This window comes from Carassius auratus, unplaced genomic scaffold (genome assembly GCF_003368295.1).
Source record: "Carassius auratus strain Wakin unplaced genomic scaffold, ASM336829v1 scaf_tig00004420, whole genome shotgun sequence".
Lineage (NCBI taxonomy): Eukaryota > Metazoa > Chordata > Actinopteri > Cypriniformes > Cyprinidae > Carassius > Carassius auratus.
The window spans coordinates 1-18284 of NW_020523596.1; the positions used below are offsets into that span (position 1 = coordinate 1).

The following is an 18284-nucleotide window of genomic DNA, read 5'->3' on the forward strand; positions in this document are numbered from 1 at the left end:
CTTCCTTGTTGTACCAGCTATCTGTCTGCTAGTGGCAAACTCCCTGGAGTTTAAAATATTGCTTAACCCTCATGGCCTGTTTTCACACCACATCAACTATGTATATGTAAGCAGAGTGTTTTATTTCGGCACCCGTATTTACAGGTTACAGCGTTCACACTGCCTGCATAAACAGAGCAGTGTAGCATGAAGTAAAAACAGCTGAAGTTGGTCTTCAAAAAATAAATAAAAGGAACAACTTTTATGAAGCAGCAAAGTAATAGAGCAACCTCCCTAAAAACAGCATGCTTTAATCAGTAAATCTGAAACATGTTCTATTGAGTGAATCTGACTGAATCAAGAAGAGTCAAGCAGTTTGAAAAGTTTGGGGTCGGTAAAAAATAAATAAAAAAGCTTAAGAAATAAAAACTATGCATTTAAATCATCAGAAATGACAGTTAAGACTTTTATAATGTTATAAAAGATTTCAATCATGGATTGTATATATCTGAGAATCCTGAATCATAGGGCCCTATCATAAACTCGGCATAATGTGGCCCCAGGTGCGACGCAAGTGTTTTCATTTTCACATACTGCGTCATGTTGTTTAAATAGCAAATTAATTTGTGCCCATTTGTGCCGCCATTTTTTTTTTTTTTTTTTTGTTAACAAAACGCTTAAATTTAAAAACGTTAATTACACATACACAAATTAAGAATTAAAGTATTAAAATGTAAAAGATTATTATTGTGTACATCAATATAAAAATGCCTACATGTCAAAATGGATAGTTTTTGCATGAATCAGAATTTCTGCGCTCGAGCAGATCCTTACTAGAGAAGCGTTCAGTTTTTCTGCTTGCAAATTCTGCCAAACCGCAAATCCGCATTGACACGAGCGCAACTGGCTTTTTAAAAGGAATGGGAGATGAGACTGTGATTGGTTTATTGCACGTTACGCCCAAAACACACCCATTACTCATTAAAAGAAAAGGGACAACCCTTTAGACCATGGACCGGGTGCACTGACTATTTTTCCCTTCCTTAAACTATCAAAAATGGATTCGTAAACACCCTAAACCTAATTGCGCTGTGCTTTGGACCATGTGTTAGAAATTAAACAGCGGTCCATAGTATCCAATGAAAATAATAAAAAAATAAAAAAAAGTTTTGAACAATTGTCACTCAGAAATATATAAAATTTTATATTTAATTACAAAGAAAAGACAAGTGACATTCGAATTAAAGTTAAATGATGAAGAGAAAGACAGAAATAGAATTTCCTTTTAAAATGTACTCCAATAATCTCAAATCAAATTTTTCTTTTCTTTTCTTTTTTCAGTGGTTGATAATGATCAGAAATTGTTTCTTGAGCAGTAAATCAGCATATCAAAATGATCTCTGAAGGATAATGTGACATGGCTTTGATCACAGAAATAAGTTACATTTAACACTGTTTTATATATTCTGTTTTCTTTCTTTCTTTCTTTCTTTCTTTCCTTTCTTTCTTTATCTTTCTTTCTTTTTTTTAATGAAATGAAACAAATGCTAGGTTATGGTCATTCATTCAAGGAGATGCTTCATGCAGTAAGCTAGAAATCACTTTGTTGTACAGAACAACAAGACTGTTGCAGCTTTGTGTGTTTGTGTGCATTGTGAAACAGGGCTTACACTTTACCTAACAAGCCTGAACAACATCCATTCCTCTGCTGCAGGCTTAACATGCTGATCCGGTACATGAAGAGAGGAAATCAGATTAAAAAGATTACTACACTCTGATTTATGGCTTAATCAATAATTTAGCATTTCTGTTGGCTTGTGATCAAACAGGATTTTCACACATCATAACAGGAAATTCATTTTCAGTCAGACAATGCATGTGGCCTTGTTCAGAGAATGAATGAATGTATATATATATATATATATATATATAAACAGCAAAATATGCATAACGTGTTTTTGTTCTATGAATAAAATATAGTTTTATTTAACTCATTTTTATTATATTTCAGTTATACATATATAAACAGTTGTTTTTTTTTGGAAATTCTTGCTTGGAAAAAGTTAAGAGGTCAAACAGTTTGTGCTGCTGTATGTAGGCCTATTCCTTTGTTGTGCAATCTTTATGAAATCATATAAGCTAAACACACAAGCTAATTCAAGCAAAACTTCCATAAACACTCTAATAAGGTTATTCATATACTATATTTGATAGCTTGTTACCATAAACATCCATGCACTTATTTTATTTTATTTTTTCCACAAAGTGGTTGGCAGCAAATGTAACTGTGTATAAATATTAACATGTAAACAAAACCTGTCAAGTTAGACTTTGATCTAAAGCCCTGCGTGTTACAATCTTTATCTGAACACATGAACAACAAAACTACAGTACCACCAGCCACACAATCAAGTATAACGTTTAGAGACAACTTTAGAGACCAGTTTAGAGAAACTAGTTCAAATGGAATAAAATGAAACTCTCCATAGTCAAGGATTTGATAATATTATAATGGTCACTATGAGGTCACAATTGTAATTGCTTTATTAGCTCTTTTTGCCCTTTCCAGTATAAGGTAGTCAGCCTCATTTGAGTCTTCTCAATTTACAATAAAATAAATAATAAACATAATAAACAAACAAATGAAAAACGAAAAAAAAGAGAGAAAATTTTAATTATTTACAGTGACTTCTGGGAATCTCCTTTTACTATTTTACACCATAAATTATGAGACGGTCTGTATTTCTACAAAACAATATTTCATTGCATTGCAAAATATTATAAAATATAATAAAATATGGATTTTCTCAATAGATGTTAAGGCCATGCTTTTACACTATCCATACATACAGTATGTCACCCTTAAGTAAAAGAATAACATTGATAATTATTATTATTATTTGTTTTTTAGAAAAATCATGTTAAAATGTGAAAATCAAATATAATCATCAGGCTTATGAGGAACTTTTTTTCATATTTGTTCATTATCTTGTATTGCATTAAATTATATGTTTTGCCTTCCACAATAAATACTACAGAGCTAAGAACAATAAAAGCCTGTTGTATCAAATACGATTATATTTTTTTCTGACAATTAATTCTCATGTCGCTTTACAGAGTTACAGTTTTTCTCAGTCACTTTGGTGCATTTCTCAAATCAGAAATGAAATTCTCAAAACTATTTGTCCAACCTCCACATCATCTAGTCATTTATACACATCATAAAACAAGTTGCGATTGCTTATGTACATTCATGCAATTGATTATGCACATTTATCCACGGTTTCCTACATTATTGCTAATGTCGTGTTGCTCAGAATTTATTATATAGTTTTTTGTGCAATAGTCTTACTCCTCAAAACATCTAGTCTTCGGGTCATCGTATAAGTCATTAATTGCAAAATGGTTAATCTAGTTGTCATAAACTGCCAAGCACACTTTTTATTTTTTTGTCAATTTTGCATGAATTGTGCAATTTAATCTTTACTAATGTTAATAATGTTAATTAATTGATTAATTAATGCTAATGTTAATGTTGTTCCTCTAGCTCAACTGGTAGAGTATTGCGTTAGCAAGTGCAAAGTTGGGGTTTTGATTCCTCGGGAACACATGATAGGTAAAAAAAAAAGTCGCTTTCAATTTACTAATGAAGAGAATGTAGATGATAAACCAATGATAAACCATTTCTCTGAAATAGCTCAAAGGTTCATCTCATGAATCTTCAGTTGGAAAGCTTATACTGTATAGACAGAGGACAACACAAGAGTTACAATAAGTCCAAGAGTTAAAATGTACATACTTTCATCTTCGTGCCCATATTTCTTTTTCCTTTTTATATCACAATGACATTGTAAAGTTTTATTATTATTATTATTATTTGGGTCAGACCACTAGTAAAAGTGTAACTGGGAATTCTATCCAGTCTCTTTCAATCAATATCCCACATACAGTAATGTGTAAATCTGTACTTTTGAAATGGATACATACATAATCATATGGCATACTGTTCAATACAGTAACTGCCATCTAAAATGTTCCCATAGTTTACATCAGAACATCCCTGCAGAGTACATACTTATATGAGAGCATAAGCAATTTGACTGTCTTATCCGTACACTATGACACAAGGACTTGTCATTCCGATGACACTGACATGTTCATTGACACAGATATTTATTTTTGAGAGATGAACTAAGGATTTTGAGCAAGAGACTGGCTTTTGCATGTAATCCATTGTGTTTTGCTATTTGTACGAGTTGTTTTGAGAAATGGACTTACTGTTTTGCAAGCTCAAGGATGACTCGAGAAATGTACCGAAGCGACTGAGAAAACCTGTAGGCCTAATATGTTTTCACTAGCATGTCTGCTAGCTCTCTTTCTGTTAGGACGACTAGCAGTTTTAAAGCATGTGGCACCCTCTTGTGGTCAAACGGCTTCACAGCCACTGAAGACTGAAGCTTCTCAGAAGGATATCTACAGTATCAGTCTCAGACATACAGTCACTAAAAGATCCATTCAGAATTGTATTACAGTGAAATTATGATTGTAGTTTATCTGCCTGATACACATGTCAGTGTTAGAGGCTAATGTAGTTTGATGGCCAGTATTAGGTTCTTCAGGCTGGGATCTCCATGAGGAACTTGAGAAGTCTCCCTGTCCTCTCCAACACTAGGTAAGCCTCCCTGATCTCTGTGAAACGGAGGGCGTAGACCACAGGGTTCACCGCTGAGTTGGCATGAGAGAGGAGTATGAAATAAAATTAAACCGATGTGGGGGACGCTTCCTTGAGGACCCGCTGAAAGTAGTACACAGTTCATGAGATGCAGAGGCATCCAACATGCTGCAAACAACAGGAGAACCAGAGCCAGAGAACATGCCAGCCTCTTCTCCTTGATAAGAAAAGCCCTTAATTTAGATTCAGCAGGTGCTGAAATCTGGTCTTGCCTCCGGAGGCATTTGTGCAGACTGTAGAAAACAAGAGCGTAAAGAAGAATCATGGCTGCCAACGGGAGTAGGATGTAGCCTAAGTAGTTGAAGTAGACCACATAGGGCAGAGAGATGACAGCTGAGAAGGTGCAGTTGATATGAGAAGAGTTAAGAGAGGACTGGGGATCGCTATTATGCCAACCAAAGAAAGATGTCAAGATATCATCCAACACAGGAGCGCTTCAGTCCAGGAGCGCTGCGGCGGTGATCTCTTTAAACCTGCAATCACAGAGCATGTTAACTGTTGGGTAATTGGTCGGCTGAACCTACCTTTGTCAAAAAGAAGTAACACAGTTTACAGTTTTTCTCAGTCACTTTGGTGCATATCTGAAATCAGAAATGAAATTCTCAAAACTACTTATACAACCTCAACATCATCTAGTCATTTATACACATCATAAAACCAGTTTCTTATTATCAGGCTTTTGTACATTCATGCAATTGATTATGCACATTTATCTGCAGTTCCCTACATTATCAGTTGCTAATGTCATGTTGCTCAAAATGTATTATATAGTTTTCTGTGCAATAGTCTCATCCCTCAAAACATCTAGTCTTTAGTTCATTGTATAATTCATTAAATGCAAGATGGTTAGTATAGTTGTCATAAACTGCCAAGCACACAATTTTTATTTTTGCACATTAATATTAGACTTCTTGTCAATTTGGCATGAATAGAATGTAGATGATAAACCAATGATAAACCATTTCTCTGAAATAGCTCAAAGGTTCTTCTCATGAATCTTCAGTTGGAAAGCTTATACTGTATAGACGGTTTCAACAGCATCAACATAAACAAACGTTATTGCGCGTGCGCGCTTTTGTGGACCTAACTTAACTTCCAGTAGACTCTAAATAGAATCAATAACAACAGCAAGTCCCTCTAGAGTAGATATTTTTTGATAACAAAAAAAATATGTTTGCTGCGTGGATCAGGCGGACTTAATGAATATGCAAATTCATTCTTTGCAGCAGGAGATGTTTTAAAGCATAGACATAAAGCGCCAGAAATAGAGGTTTCCCCAGTAACAGCTGTAAACAAAGCAGAGCTACGCTCACACTCTGCTTTATCACGCATATAACATGCAAGTCTTCCTTCAGAAATACAGCGATATAAAAACACCTGTGCCTCGTTTTGATATTTAAACATATAAATGTAAGGAATTATTATTAAACATGCAGTACGTAATGTAACGTTACGTTACTCATGTTTATTTAACGAAGCCTTTTTGAAAATCAATCAGTTTTAAAATTGTGGCGAGTCTCCAAAAATAAATAAATGTATGGGAAACACATCCCGCAGCACAACCACCTGAACCCAACTTCAGTCTACTCATCACCTTGGCTTTAACTGCGTTTGTAGATGGCACCGCAGCCAGACCGATATACACAACACAGACCGGAAGTTAACTTAGGTCCAGGCGCGTGCGACCGATGAAACCGTCTATAGACAGAGGACAACACAAGAGGTACAATAAGTCCAAGAGTTCAAATGGACATACTTTCATCTTCGTGCCCATATTTATTTTTCCTTTTCTACATCACAATGACATTGTAAAGGTTTTTTATTATTATTATTATTTGGGTCAGAACACTAGTAATTAAGTGTAACTGGGAATTTTATCCAGTCTCTTTCAATCAATATCCCACATACAGTAATTAGTAAAATTCTGTACTTTTGAAATGGATACATACATAATCATATGGCATACTGTTCAATACAGTAACTGTCATCTAAAATGTTCCCATAGTTTACATCAGAACATTCCTCCAGAGTACATACTTATATTGACAGCATAACTAAGCAATTTGACTGTCTTATCCGTAAACTATGACACAAGGACTTGTCCTTCTGATGACACTGACATGTTCATTGACACAGATATTTATTTTTGAGAGATGAACGAAGGATTTTGAGTAAGAGACTGGCTTTTGCATGTAATCCATTGTGTTTTGCTATTTGTACGAGTTGTTTTGAGAAATGGACTTACTGTTTTGCAATCTCAAGGATGATTTGAGAAATGTACCGAAGCGACTGAGAAAATTCTGTAAAGGGGTAATTAATATATGCAAATAATATACACTAAAAAACGCTGGGTTTCAGACCGTTGCATAGGACATTGGGTTGTTTTAACCCAAGTTTGGGTTTGGAAATTGGTCTCGATTTTAACCCAGCGGCGCTGGATAGAGCACGCGGACATGGAGGAGAGCACGCACGTCACGTTAAGATCGTACGTCTCCAGTGCGAGCAGCTGCCATTTTCTTAGTGTGAAAGAAGCGAGAAGCAAGTGAAAGACATTAAGTAAAGATTCAAAATGTAAAGTTATCGTTTATTGTTTACTTGGTTTTAAGAAAGGCGGAAACAAAGGAGTTTAACATTATTTAGAAAAATACGTGGACGCAGTTTTCGCCTCAGAATTGGAGGTCTTAACGGCCTCCTTTAAATTTACTGAACAGAAGAGGTCAATTTTAATATAACGTCCATGAATTTCTTATATACCTAGTGTCTCAATATCTGCACTTTTTGAGCTGTTCATAGACGGCTATGGTTACGGTAACAATCATGTTAATTTATCTTATTTTTCGTGGTTAAGCTCCGCCACCACCGGAGAAAAAGCCGAAGTGTAGGGCGTATCGGTAGGAATGGAGTGACAAGTTCCCATGGCTAAGATGTGAGGTAGTTGATGGTAACGAAAAAAATTATGTTCGCACTGCAAAAAGGCAGAATGCCTGCTCTCATTGAGCATAGCCAGAGCAAGGACCATGTTGCGGCAAACAATTTATTGCCACAGCAGGTTGCGATGAAAGGCCACTGTGACAAGGCCACGGAAACTTCTAAGAAAAAACTATGCTCTCAGCTCAAAATTGTATTCCACATGGCAAAACATGATCTCCCATTTAACCATTTTGTAGCACAGACTGAGCTACTGCAAGCTCACGAGGCTCCAGATTTTGTCACCACCGATGGCATTTATTGCCACAGCGACTCTGTGGATAATATGGAAAAGGCATTAGAACACATCGTGGTGGAACAGAGCCGTGAAAAACTGAAAAACAGTGACTTCATTGGAATAATAATTGATGAAACTGTAAATATCACTGCGAACAAAAAGTGAATCATATATCTAAAGATGGAAATAAAAGGAAAGGTGGAGACATGCTTTCTTGAAAATTATGATGTGGACTCCGGTACAGCAAGATGCATTTATGATCGCTTTGTTGCGGTTCTTCGCGAAATGGATATAGCACTGTCCCGTGTCATTGGCCTGGGTTCAGATGGTGCAAGTGTAATGATGCGAAGGCATGGTGGGGTGGTTGCTTTGTTTAAGCAAGCAAATCCCTTTTCTATCCAGGTGCACTGCGTTGCCCACAGGGCTGCACTTGCTGCGCTGGACGCAGAGAAAGCTGTGGAAAACATCAGAGCTTACAAAAAACACGATCTCCTCGGTGTACTCCTTCTACAGACACTCTGCCACCAGAACAGCCCGGCTCCGCCAATTACCAGCTGCACTCAGTGATGAGGACATGGTCAGCCTCAAGCAGCCGTGCGCAGACCGCTGGCTATCCCTACACAGGGCTGTGGAGGCCATGAAGCACAACTGGGCAGCTGTGGCCATGGAAATTAATGAAGAGGCAGTCGGAGGAAATACCCAAGCACAAGGGCTGCTTGGTCAAATCCAGACATACAGCTTCATAGCCCTGACTCACGCACTGGCCGATCTACTACCAGTGATGACAAAACTGAATTTAGTTTTTCAGAAAGACAACGTCAATCTTTCCAGCATCCGGCCAATAGTGCAAGCATCTGACGCAGCATTTAGACACTTACGAGATGTCCCCGGTCCAGAAGAGGAAACATTCCATGCAGGATATAAAGACGGCACATACAAGGATGTCAAATTGACCAATTCAAGCGACCACTTCATTGAAGCTTTCAAAGAAGCCAGAGAACGCTATGTTCAACATCTGATAGATGCCTTGCTAGATCGGTTCCCCGAGGATTGCATGTATGTACTTCACTGCCTTGATGCCCTTCTGAACCCCTCTAGATATCCGCAGACACATATTGGTAAGTAGGAGATGTTGATATATTATATGGGTCATTCTACAGAAATGTCCAAGGTGTCTTAAAATTTATTTGTTTTTCTAACATTTAAACTTACACCAAATTATTAGATTAATAAAAATGTCAAATATATAAATACAAATTTATATTTTTTGTGCATTTATTTAAAGACGGCATGTAACTTTTTTGTCACTGGTGTTCCCTTACTTTGGCAATTTCTAAGGTTTTTATTAAATATTAATAAAAACGAAAAATAATAATACAACAGAGATAATGTTTTATTTATTTTAATCAGGTTTGTTAAAAGTGTGCTTGAATGAGGTTAGTTTGTTTGCGCAACCATGTAACAATGAAACTATTTGAAAACCGGTTAAAATTAATGATGCAATCCTTTAAATCTTAACTTTTGAGTGTAGCAGAATTAAATGGATGTAAAATTATTATTATGTCACATGTCACATTGTATTTAATGTGACATAAAAAAAATATATACTTTATAGTTTAAATATAATATCAAATATATTTGATAATTATGTATAGCCTACATTATTGTATTTTAAATGGTGTAAAAACTTGTTATTGGCCTCAAAAAGCACTTTCCCTGTGGGGACAAACACTTCTGGGAATTCTATAGAATTAATAAAAATCAAACAGCCTATTGATGGCTCAAGAAGGTGTAATTTTTCAAATAACATATTGTTTTATTTTAAAATGTAAAGAAATTGTAACCCTAAAGTGTTTTTAAGTGTACTATTTTTTTAAAGGCTAGGGACAGAAAAATTGACATTTCCACAGAATGACCCATACAGGCCTATTTATAATAAACACAGCTTTTGTAGGCCTATAATTCTGATATCGTTCTCAACAATTATATTATCTTATAGCTCTCCAAGAATATGCAGAACCAGTGATCAGAAGGATTATTTGCCATTTTACAAGCCTTGAGTCTGCGGACACCGCTCCTCTTATCGATACCGTAAGCCTGCGATGTGATGCCCTCGCTGTCATGACAGTGCTCCGTGGCTATGGAGGATTGCATTTCTCCACAGCCTGCGAAGTCCTCATACGTGATTTCAACGAAATGTATCCAGAGTGGACCAAGCTCGCCAAGATAGCCTGTGTAATCGCTGTCTCGAGTGTTCCTGCAGAGAGGGGGTTCTCGCTGCAGAATCGGATCAAGACGAAGCAGCGAAGTCGCCTTGCGGAGAACAAGGTTGCGCGGCTTATGCGCATTGCAAATTGTGGAGAGACACTGGGAAGTTTTGATTTTAAGTCGCCAGCTGCACAATTCAGCACTGCAAAAAAGCATAAAAAGTAGCCAAAAATGACGCGAGACAATGTTATAGGCCTAGTCATTTGTTTGTTCAAGTTAATTTGACAAGGAGTCATTTCACACGGTGGCCAATTTAAATTTTACCAGCTAAATGAGACATACTGAGTTTATAATTAAGTTTGCTTGAGTGAAAACAATGCTATATTCGGATATTTTATGTGGGGAAGGGGGGTTGGTTTGTTAAACTATGAAATGTGAAACCATAGTAAAAAACAATTGGTTGATTGACGCCAATCGGACGTTCATGTTTTTTTTTCTGTCTATTTGAAAGTAAGGCTAATAAACATGTTGCATATACGGCCTGATTATGTCATTTTTTAAGTTACATAAACTGCTTTCAGTTTTCCTCAACTTGACTAATTAAGAGGAGATATTTGACTGGCATATCATCAAAATGTCCGGAAAACGCCACCATTTTTTTCTTGCGGAAACTCTGACATGGCACCACTGCTCGGTAAGTATGCTCAACTGCTCGCAACCCTCCCTCCCTACCCATTATAAGCATGAGCACACTAATGCGCACCTTCTGGCTGTCGTCTTGTTTTTTAAGATCACTAAGGCTTCCAAAAATCTTAGCTGGCATGGACCTCACTGCAGAGAGACACCCATCTTCATTACCAGACTATAGGATAGACGTACCACTGCCACATCTACATGATTATCACCATTTGCTTTAAAGACTTTATTAAAAGTCTTAATTATTATATATTTCTAAATTCATGGTTCCGGAGAGTTAATGTTAAAGCTCTTGTATGTTCAGTTATTCTGGGAGCAAGAACCCCCATAAGGAACCACACCGCCAAAGATAAATTGTGTTCAATAAACTCAAGTAAACTTGCCAAAGTGGTTCCTGTCTGAACTATTTATAACAGTTAGTGTGGTTGTAACAGCAAGGCACTGACATGTGATACAGACATATTTTTTCCCTTCTCTTCAATCATTAACAGTTCTGTTGTAGTGGCGGTTTTCTAGAGTACACATGTTTTGCATATGTGACCGTATGTGTGTGAATATGTATATGGTGGACTCATGCTAAACTGCCGTCAGATGAAGTACAGAGCTTTGTCAGAGATGTTGTTATCTGAGTGAACTCCTCATGATAAGGCTTATCAGTATGAGAATTCAACAGGCTGTTTTAAATGCATAGATGCAAAACCAAAATCTTTAGTTTACATGTGGGTGAATGTTCAACAACATTGCACCCACATGTAAACTAAAGTGACCTAGTTTTCCTGAGTTGCCTATTATGTCATTCAGTTCACCTGTTTTCTAATAATCATCTCATTAGTTCCCTTTGTTTGGTTCATGCTTTTAATTTCTTCCTTAGTCTTTGTCCGTTCTTTGTCTATGTTAAGTTGGTTCTATTTCGTTCTTACTGACTGCCAGAGGCAGTGCTTCCCACTGAATATTATCTCTCTTGCTCATGCACAGGTCGAGTCTAATAACAACAAAGTCATCACATGACCAGGTACGTCACGGGGTTTTATGAAACGTGTATATATGGCATCTCAGAGTGGTTTCGCTCCATAGAAAAGCCATAGTGATTAATTATAGCGAACAGTAAGAGTGTGTGTGCTCCAGGAACAATATATATTTCTCGTTACAGACCGCGACATGCACTGCAGCTGGTGGAAATCATATAGAGCATTCAATTAGGTAATTAATATATATTTTTATAATTTCATAGGTAGCTATGAATTTGACGATTGAATTATTTTTTGTTTGTTTTTCTTTGATATAGGCATATATTATATTTCTCGCAGTTGCATTATATACGAGTATTTTCATTCTGTTTTTTGTACTGCTACCTGGTACTTCTATCAACAGTGGGCTAAGTATTAACACTAGTTTGGCTGTTAAAAAAAAAATATATATATATATATATATATATATATATATATATATATATATATATATATATATATATATATATATTAATACGATTAGGTACCTTACCGTTTTTTGTGGCATCCAGAGTGTTCTCGCTTGGGGTTCAGTAAAGCACTGCTGTGGCAGTATGGAACAGCTTAGCCTGACATGCATAGTGTGCAGGGCCACCTTACAGCAGGATGATGGACATGACTGCTGTCCATCCTGCTTAGGCTTGGAACATTTGAAGCAGGGTCTTACTGATGATGCCTGTATGAATTGTAGCACTATGTTGTGGGAATGGAGAACTTCCTGACTAGCTGCAGTAGAGGGACTCTTGACATCAGATGTGCCTCGGCAGGGAAAAGTGACAGCTAAAAGGAAGAGGGTGGAAGCAGTGAGTGTCTCCACCAGTAAGAGACATAGAGATAATTCTTTAGCCAATAAAGTGGAGGTTTTGACCTCAGAGTTTGCCCAGATTAAGTCTCTAATATTGAATCTGCAACAAAGGGATGCACCATCACAGATGTTGGGAAATCCCAGTAAGGAATTATCTATTCCTGAGGAAGATATGCTGTCAATGGCAGCCTCAAAACCAGTTTGGTGAGGAGGGTAATGAAGAATTCTTATCGGGAGTCTTATCTTATGACACTCTCAGTTCTCTCATGATGACTCTCAGAACACGGCAAGGGGTTCAGCGGAAGGAGTGGAATCTGATCAGGATGTAGTGAGACAAGCCATCCAGATTGCATTGGCTTGATTAGGCATGGACACTGCCCCTATAGTGGCAGCTCCCTCCAGTGCCTTTTTCAGAGAGACGGCAAAACCATCTGCTCTTAGCATTCCCCCATCCAAAGATTATATTGAGGAACTACAGAGGTGCTGGGCTAATCCCAAGTTACTTACTCATCATATCACAGCAAGCAGGGCCCTGGCAGCTATGCACGAACCGGACTCTTATGGCCAGGGTCAGATGCCTAAAGTAGATCAATTTATCGCTTCTTTCATCATATCACCGGAAGAGGCTTGGAGACCTAATGCTCGCTGCCCACGACCTCAGTGCAGAATCACGGATGATCTTCTTAGTCAAGCATATACTTGCAATACATATGCAATACTGCAGCACACATGGGTCGTATAGGGAATTCACTCTCTCATCTTATGCTGGCACCATCTGAGTCTCTCCAACCTATTGGGGGTGATCCTTCAGTCCACATCCTAAGCGATGCATCATTGCAAGCATTTGCATTCATGTCAAGAGAATTGGGTAGACTCATGTCAACACTCACTCAGGCACGCCGCCAAGTATGGCTGGCACAGTCTCCATTGTCAGAGGCTTGTAGAAGAACACTTCGGGATCTCCCTGTAGTCCCAGGCCAACTGTTTGGACCAGCAGCACAGCAAACTCTGGAAAAGAGCATTGAGATGAATAAGACAAGACAGCAGCTAGCAGATTTAAGAGGGACTCCACCACCACAATTTAGACAAGGGTATGGGGGACGGTATCCTACTCTCTCTCAATCTTTAGTTCAATCAAGTGCTGTTCAGAGGAGCCAGCCAAGGCAGCTAGACTAGCTTGGGCAGTACCCTAGAGAACGAGGACAACAGTTAATTCGGGCTCCAAGGGTCAGGGCACCAGGTCAGCGCCTACCAGAGATAAAAAAAACCCAGGCTCGCAGCACCTCAATTTCTGGAAAGAAAACACTTCAGACCCTTGGATAATAACAACACTATCTCAAGGGTACAAACTGCAATTCCGACGGCGGGCCCCTGCTTTCAATGGGGTCAAGATGACTACTGTCAAAGACCCCAACAGCTCACTGGCACTGGAGAAACAAATAGCCGAACTCATAGAAAAGGACGCCATAGAACCAGTAAAGTGGTGAGCATGGCTAAATGGGTTTTATTCAATGTACTATGTAATTCCGAAAAAAGATGGTGGGGTAAGGCCCATTCTCAACCTTTGTGGCCTCAATCCGTCCATCAAGGTTTTACCATTCCACATGCTATGCACAATGGAGGTCCTTCAGGCAGTCAGACCACTACAGTGGTTCACCACAATAGACCTGAAGGATGCTTATTTTCATATTCCAATTGCAGCACAACACAGACCGTTTCTCTGCTTCGGATTTTAAGGTCAGGTCTATCAGTTCCGGGTCCTACCATTTGGGCTGTCTCTGTCCCCTCGGGTGTTCACCAGGTGCATAGCTGCAGCTTTGTCCCCAATACAAGCAGGGGGGTGCAGGTGCTTCCTTATCTGAACGATTGGCTCCTCTGTGCTCCATCTCAAGAGCAGGCAACAGAACAGACCAATCTGCTTATTTCCCATGTCACTCAGTTGGGTCTCAGGGTAAACTTCAGCGAGAGTCAGTTGGTCCCATGTCAGTCGGTGAAGTTCATAGGCATCACTCTAGACTCAAGATCAATGAAAGCATTCCTATCACCTCAGAGGGTGGACAGCATCTGGCTCTTTCTCCGGCATTTCCGGAAAAAGATCAAGCTTCCATTCAGAGTGGTGCTCAGATTGATGGGCATGCTAGCAGCAGCAGCTGCATTGATACCACTGGGCCTTCTTTCACTGCGCCCTTTTCAGAGATGGGTAAATAGTCTTCACCTGAACCCCATATGGCACAGGAGCAGACTGGTCAAAGTTACAGATCGATGCCTCCTTACCTTGAAACCATGGAAAGAGAGGTCATTCCTGACAAAAGGGGTAGCTCTGGGTGTGATTCCCTCTCACCAAGAGGTAATACAGACCGATGCTTCGCTAGTTGGATGGGGGGCAGTGTGGCAACACAGGATGATCAGGGGGTCATGGAAACCCGGGCAAGCCACAAAAGACATTAATGCCCTGGAGCTACAAGCAGTTCAATTAGCTCTGAAGCACTTTGCTCCGGCCATATTCTCATCATAATGGACAATACATCAGTGGTATATCATACCAACCATCAAGGCAGCACAAGGTCCAGCCAGTCTCTGAGAATAGCGCAAGACCTTCTGACAAGGGTCTTTCCTCAGTTCACAAGCATGGTCTGGCAATTTGGCAGCGCACAGGTGGATCTCTTTGTCTCAGAGACCTCGACCCATTGCCCCCTGTGGTTGTCCTGGACAGAGAAGTCCAGCCCGTTGGGTCAGGATGTGTTTGCACATGCCTGGCCAAATCTTTTACTGTATGCGTATCCCCTGATCCCCTTAATTCTGCCAACTCTCCACAGAGTTCTTCAAGGGCACCAGAGGATGCTCCTAGTGGCACCGAGCTGGCCAGGCAGGCCTTGGTTCCCAATGTTATGCTGGCTTCTCAATGGGGAGCCCTGGGGCCTTCCCAGGAGACAGGACCTGCTCCTTCAGTTGCAGGGGCAGATTTGGCACCCATGCTCAGATCGGCTACAACTCTGTGTCTGGCCATTGAGGAGCCAGAGTTACTGTTGAAGTCTTGTGATGTTAAGGTGCAAATCACAATCCTGAATTCTAGAGCACCTTCCACCAGGAATATCTACGCTTGTAGGTGGAAGCTTTTCACGGACTGGTGTACACCAAGAGAGTTGATCCCAGACCACTGCCTGGTGCCAATGGTGTTATGTTTTTTGCAGTCCCTTCTAGACGATAACAGGGCTCCCTCTACCCTAAAGGTATATGTGGCTGCAATTTCTGCCCAGCATGTAAAGATAAATGATCAATCACTAGGGTCACATATTCTAATCACTCGCTTTCTGAAAGGTGCTCAGCGATTGCACCCTGCTCCAACTGTTAGGGTGCCCTCATGGGACCTCAGTCTGGTTTTAAGAACACTTACACAACACCCCTTTGAACCGATGGAGCATTGTGACCTGAAGTGGCTTTCAATAAAGAAAGGATTCCTTTTGGCAATAACGTCAGCCAAATGTGTTGGTGAGCTCCACGCATTGTCAACCAATACGTCCTATATGCGTTTGAATGCAGATGCAACAATGGTGACATTGTGGCTTAACCCCTCATTCCTACCCAAAAGGCTCTCAACATCATTTAGGAATCAACCAATTGAGTTGGTAGCACTCAATCATTCTGTGGCTGAAACACAAGATAGCAATCCAACGGAACAATTATGTCCAGTGCGAGCCCTTCGGGGCTATCTGAGTGCCACAGAGAAACTGCGACAATCAGACCAACTCTTTCTCTGCTGCGGCGGGCCAAGGAAAGGGCAGCCTCTGTCAAAACAGAGGTTGTCACATTGGGTGGTGGAGGCCATTGTCCAGGCGTATAAGGCCAACAACATGACATTGCCAGCCGGCATAAAATGCCATTCGACGAGAAGTATCTCAACGTCTTTGGCAGCATTAAAAGGTGTCCCTCTAATGGACATTTGTGCAGCGGCTAATTGGTCTTCCGCTGATACCTTCTCCAGATACTACAGAGTCATTGTGGCCACCCCTGGTGCTATGGAAATGGCAGTCCTGTTGGGACCCTCAACTTCGGCTTAAGGTTAGAAGCAGCCTCCTCGTGACCTTGTTGTTATGAGTCATCCAGTGGGAAGCACTGCCTCTGGCGGTCAGTAAGAATGAAATAGAATGAGAGTTACGTATTTAACTATTTTTCTATGAGTTCTGGATGACCGCCAGAGCAACCTGTCACTCTGAGTCCTGCGAGAAGATTCTGTTGAGACAATTTGCAGGATGTCACAGGGTTAAATAGAGGGGATCCCCGTGACGTACCTGGTCATGTGATGACTTTGTTGTTATTAGACTTGACCTGTGCATTAGCAAGAGAGAGATGATATTCAGTGGGAAGCACTGCCTCTGGCGGTCATCCAGAACTCATAGAACCGTAGTTACATACGTAACTCTCGTTTCTGTGCCTGTTCTCCTGGATTTATATGATTAAAAGATTTTAGGGGAAGTTGTGGCCTAGTGGTTAGAGAGTTTGACTCCTAACCCTAGGGTTGTGGGTTTGAATCTCGAGGGTTCGAATCTCGAGCTGGCAATACCATGACTTGCAGTAGGTGCCCTTGAGCAAGGCATCGAACCCCCAACTGCTCCCCATCGCGCCACAGCATACAATGGCTGCCCACTGCACCGGGTGTGTGTTCACAGTGTGTGTGTGTGTGTGTGTGTGTGTTCACTGCTGTGTGTGTGTGCGCACTTTGGATGGGTTAAATGCAGAGCACAAATTCTAAGTATGTGTCAACAGACTTGTCTGAATGTCACTTCACTTTCAAAAGTCTTCTCGTTAATCTCCTTTGTCCTCGTACATTTTGTATCACCAACGCATGGCAGAAGAATGAACCAACTACTGTACATACAATTATTTATTTATTTTTTATTTATTTTTTTTTGCAGCATTTTGTTCTCTTTCCCCCCACTCCTATGTCACCATGGACATTCCTGCTGTGGCCCTGCAATGCCTGGAGAAGGGTGACTGTCCGCTGGAAGAACACACACATGACTTTTTACATACTGTATTGTGCCATACTCATTACAGTGATTGCTTTCTCTGTGGTTTTTCCCATGTCAGCTTGAGCAAAATAATAATAATAATAATAATAATAATAATAATAATAATAATAATACATTTTACAATGGATTTTTTTTTGGATTAAATAGTTTGGCTGGGTTCCTTGTTATTGTCAAAACTACAAAATTACATGTTAAAATTAATTTATTCAGGCACACCAGATGTCAACATTTTAATGCCATTAAAAAGTCATTGAAATGAGCACAACAAACATGGCAAATATTGTATCAAAACAACAAAAAACTGATTTGTCACTACATACAACGTAGTGTAATGGTTAACAATCCTCAGATTTTAAAAAAATATTCAAAGTTCACCTTCAACTTCTTAGAATTTCATGTTATTCGATGTTAGTGTACATACAATTCCCAAGTTCAGTAGAGCCCCAATTAAGCCAAATAATATTAGAAAATCAGTGTTTTAATGCCCATATTATGGAACATTAAAAGGCAAAATCATTTTCTGTAAAATACTCAGTATTCGTTTACACTTTCCCAGTTAGGAGAAATTCTTGGTTGGTGAACCACATTAACGACCCATGAATCTTTGCGAGTTGTTCTGAAG

General features: G+C 39.5%; 1 protein-coding gene and 1 long non-coding RNA gene across 2 annotated transcripts; both read left to right on the top strand.

Annotated features, from left to right (window-relative positions):
• Positions 1–8354: 8354 nt before the first annotated feature.
• On the top strand, positions 8355–10757 carry LOC113070464 (zinc finger protein 862-like). Its single transcript, XM_026243749.1, has 2 exons — positions 8355–9034; positions 9916–10757. The coding sequence occupies exons 1-2, from the start codon at positions 8491–8493 to the stop codon at positions 10347–10349; spliced, it is 978 nt and encodes a 325-aa protein (XP_026099534.1). The 5' UTR covers positions 8355–8490; the 3' UTR covers positions 10350–10757.
• A 941-nt stretch (positions 10758–11698) lies between these two features.
• LOC113070465 (uncharacterized) lies at positions 11699–17652 on the top strand. The gene is made up of 3 exons (XR_003279931.1): positions 11699–11832; positions 11971–12020; positions 17546–17652. It is a non-coding gene; the product is annotated as an uncharacterized LOC113070465 (long non-coding RNA).
• Positions 17653–18284: the final 632 nt, after the last annotated feature.

What these genes read in the sequence shown, in the direction of transcription:
- LOC113070464 (XM_026243749.1), top strand. Translation starts at nt 8,491, where the DNA reads ATGGTCAGCCTCAAGCAGCCGTGCGCAGACCGCTGGCTATCCCTACAC. An exon ending in ATATCCGCAGACACATATTG is followed by an intron (nt 9,035 to 9,915) that starts GTAAGTAGGAGA and finishes ATTATCTTATAG; the next exon opens with CTCTCCAAGAATATGCAGAA.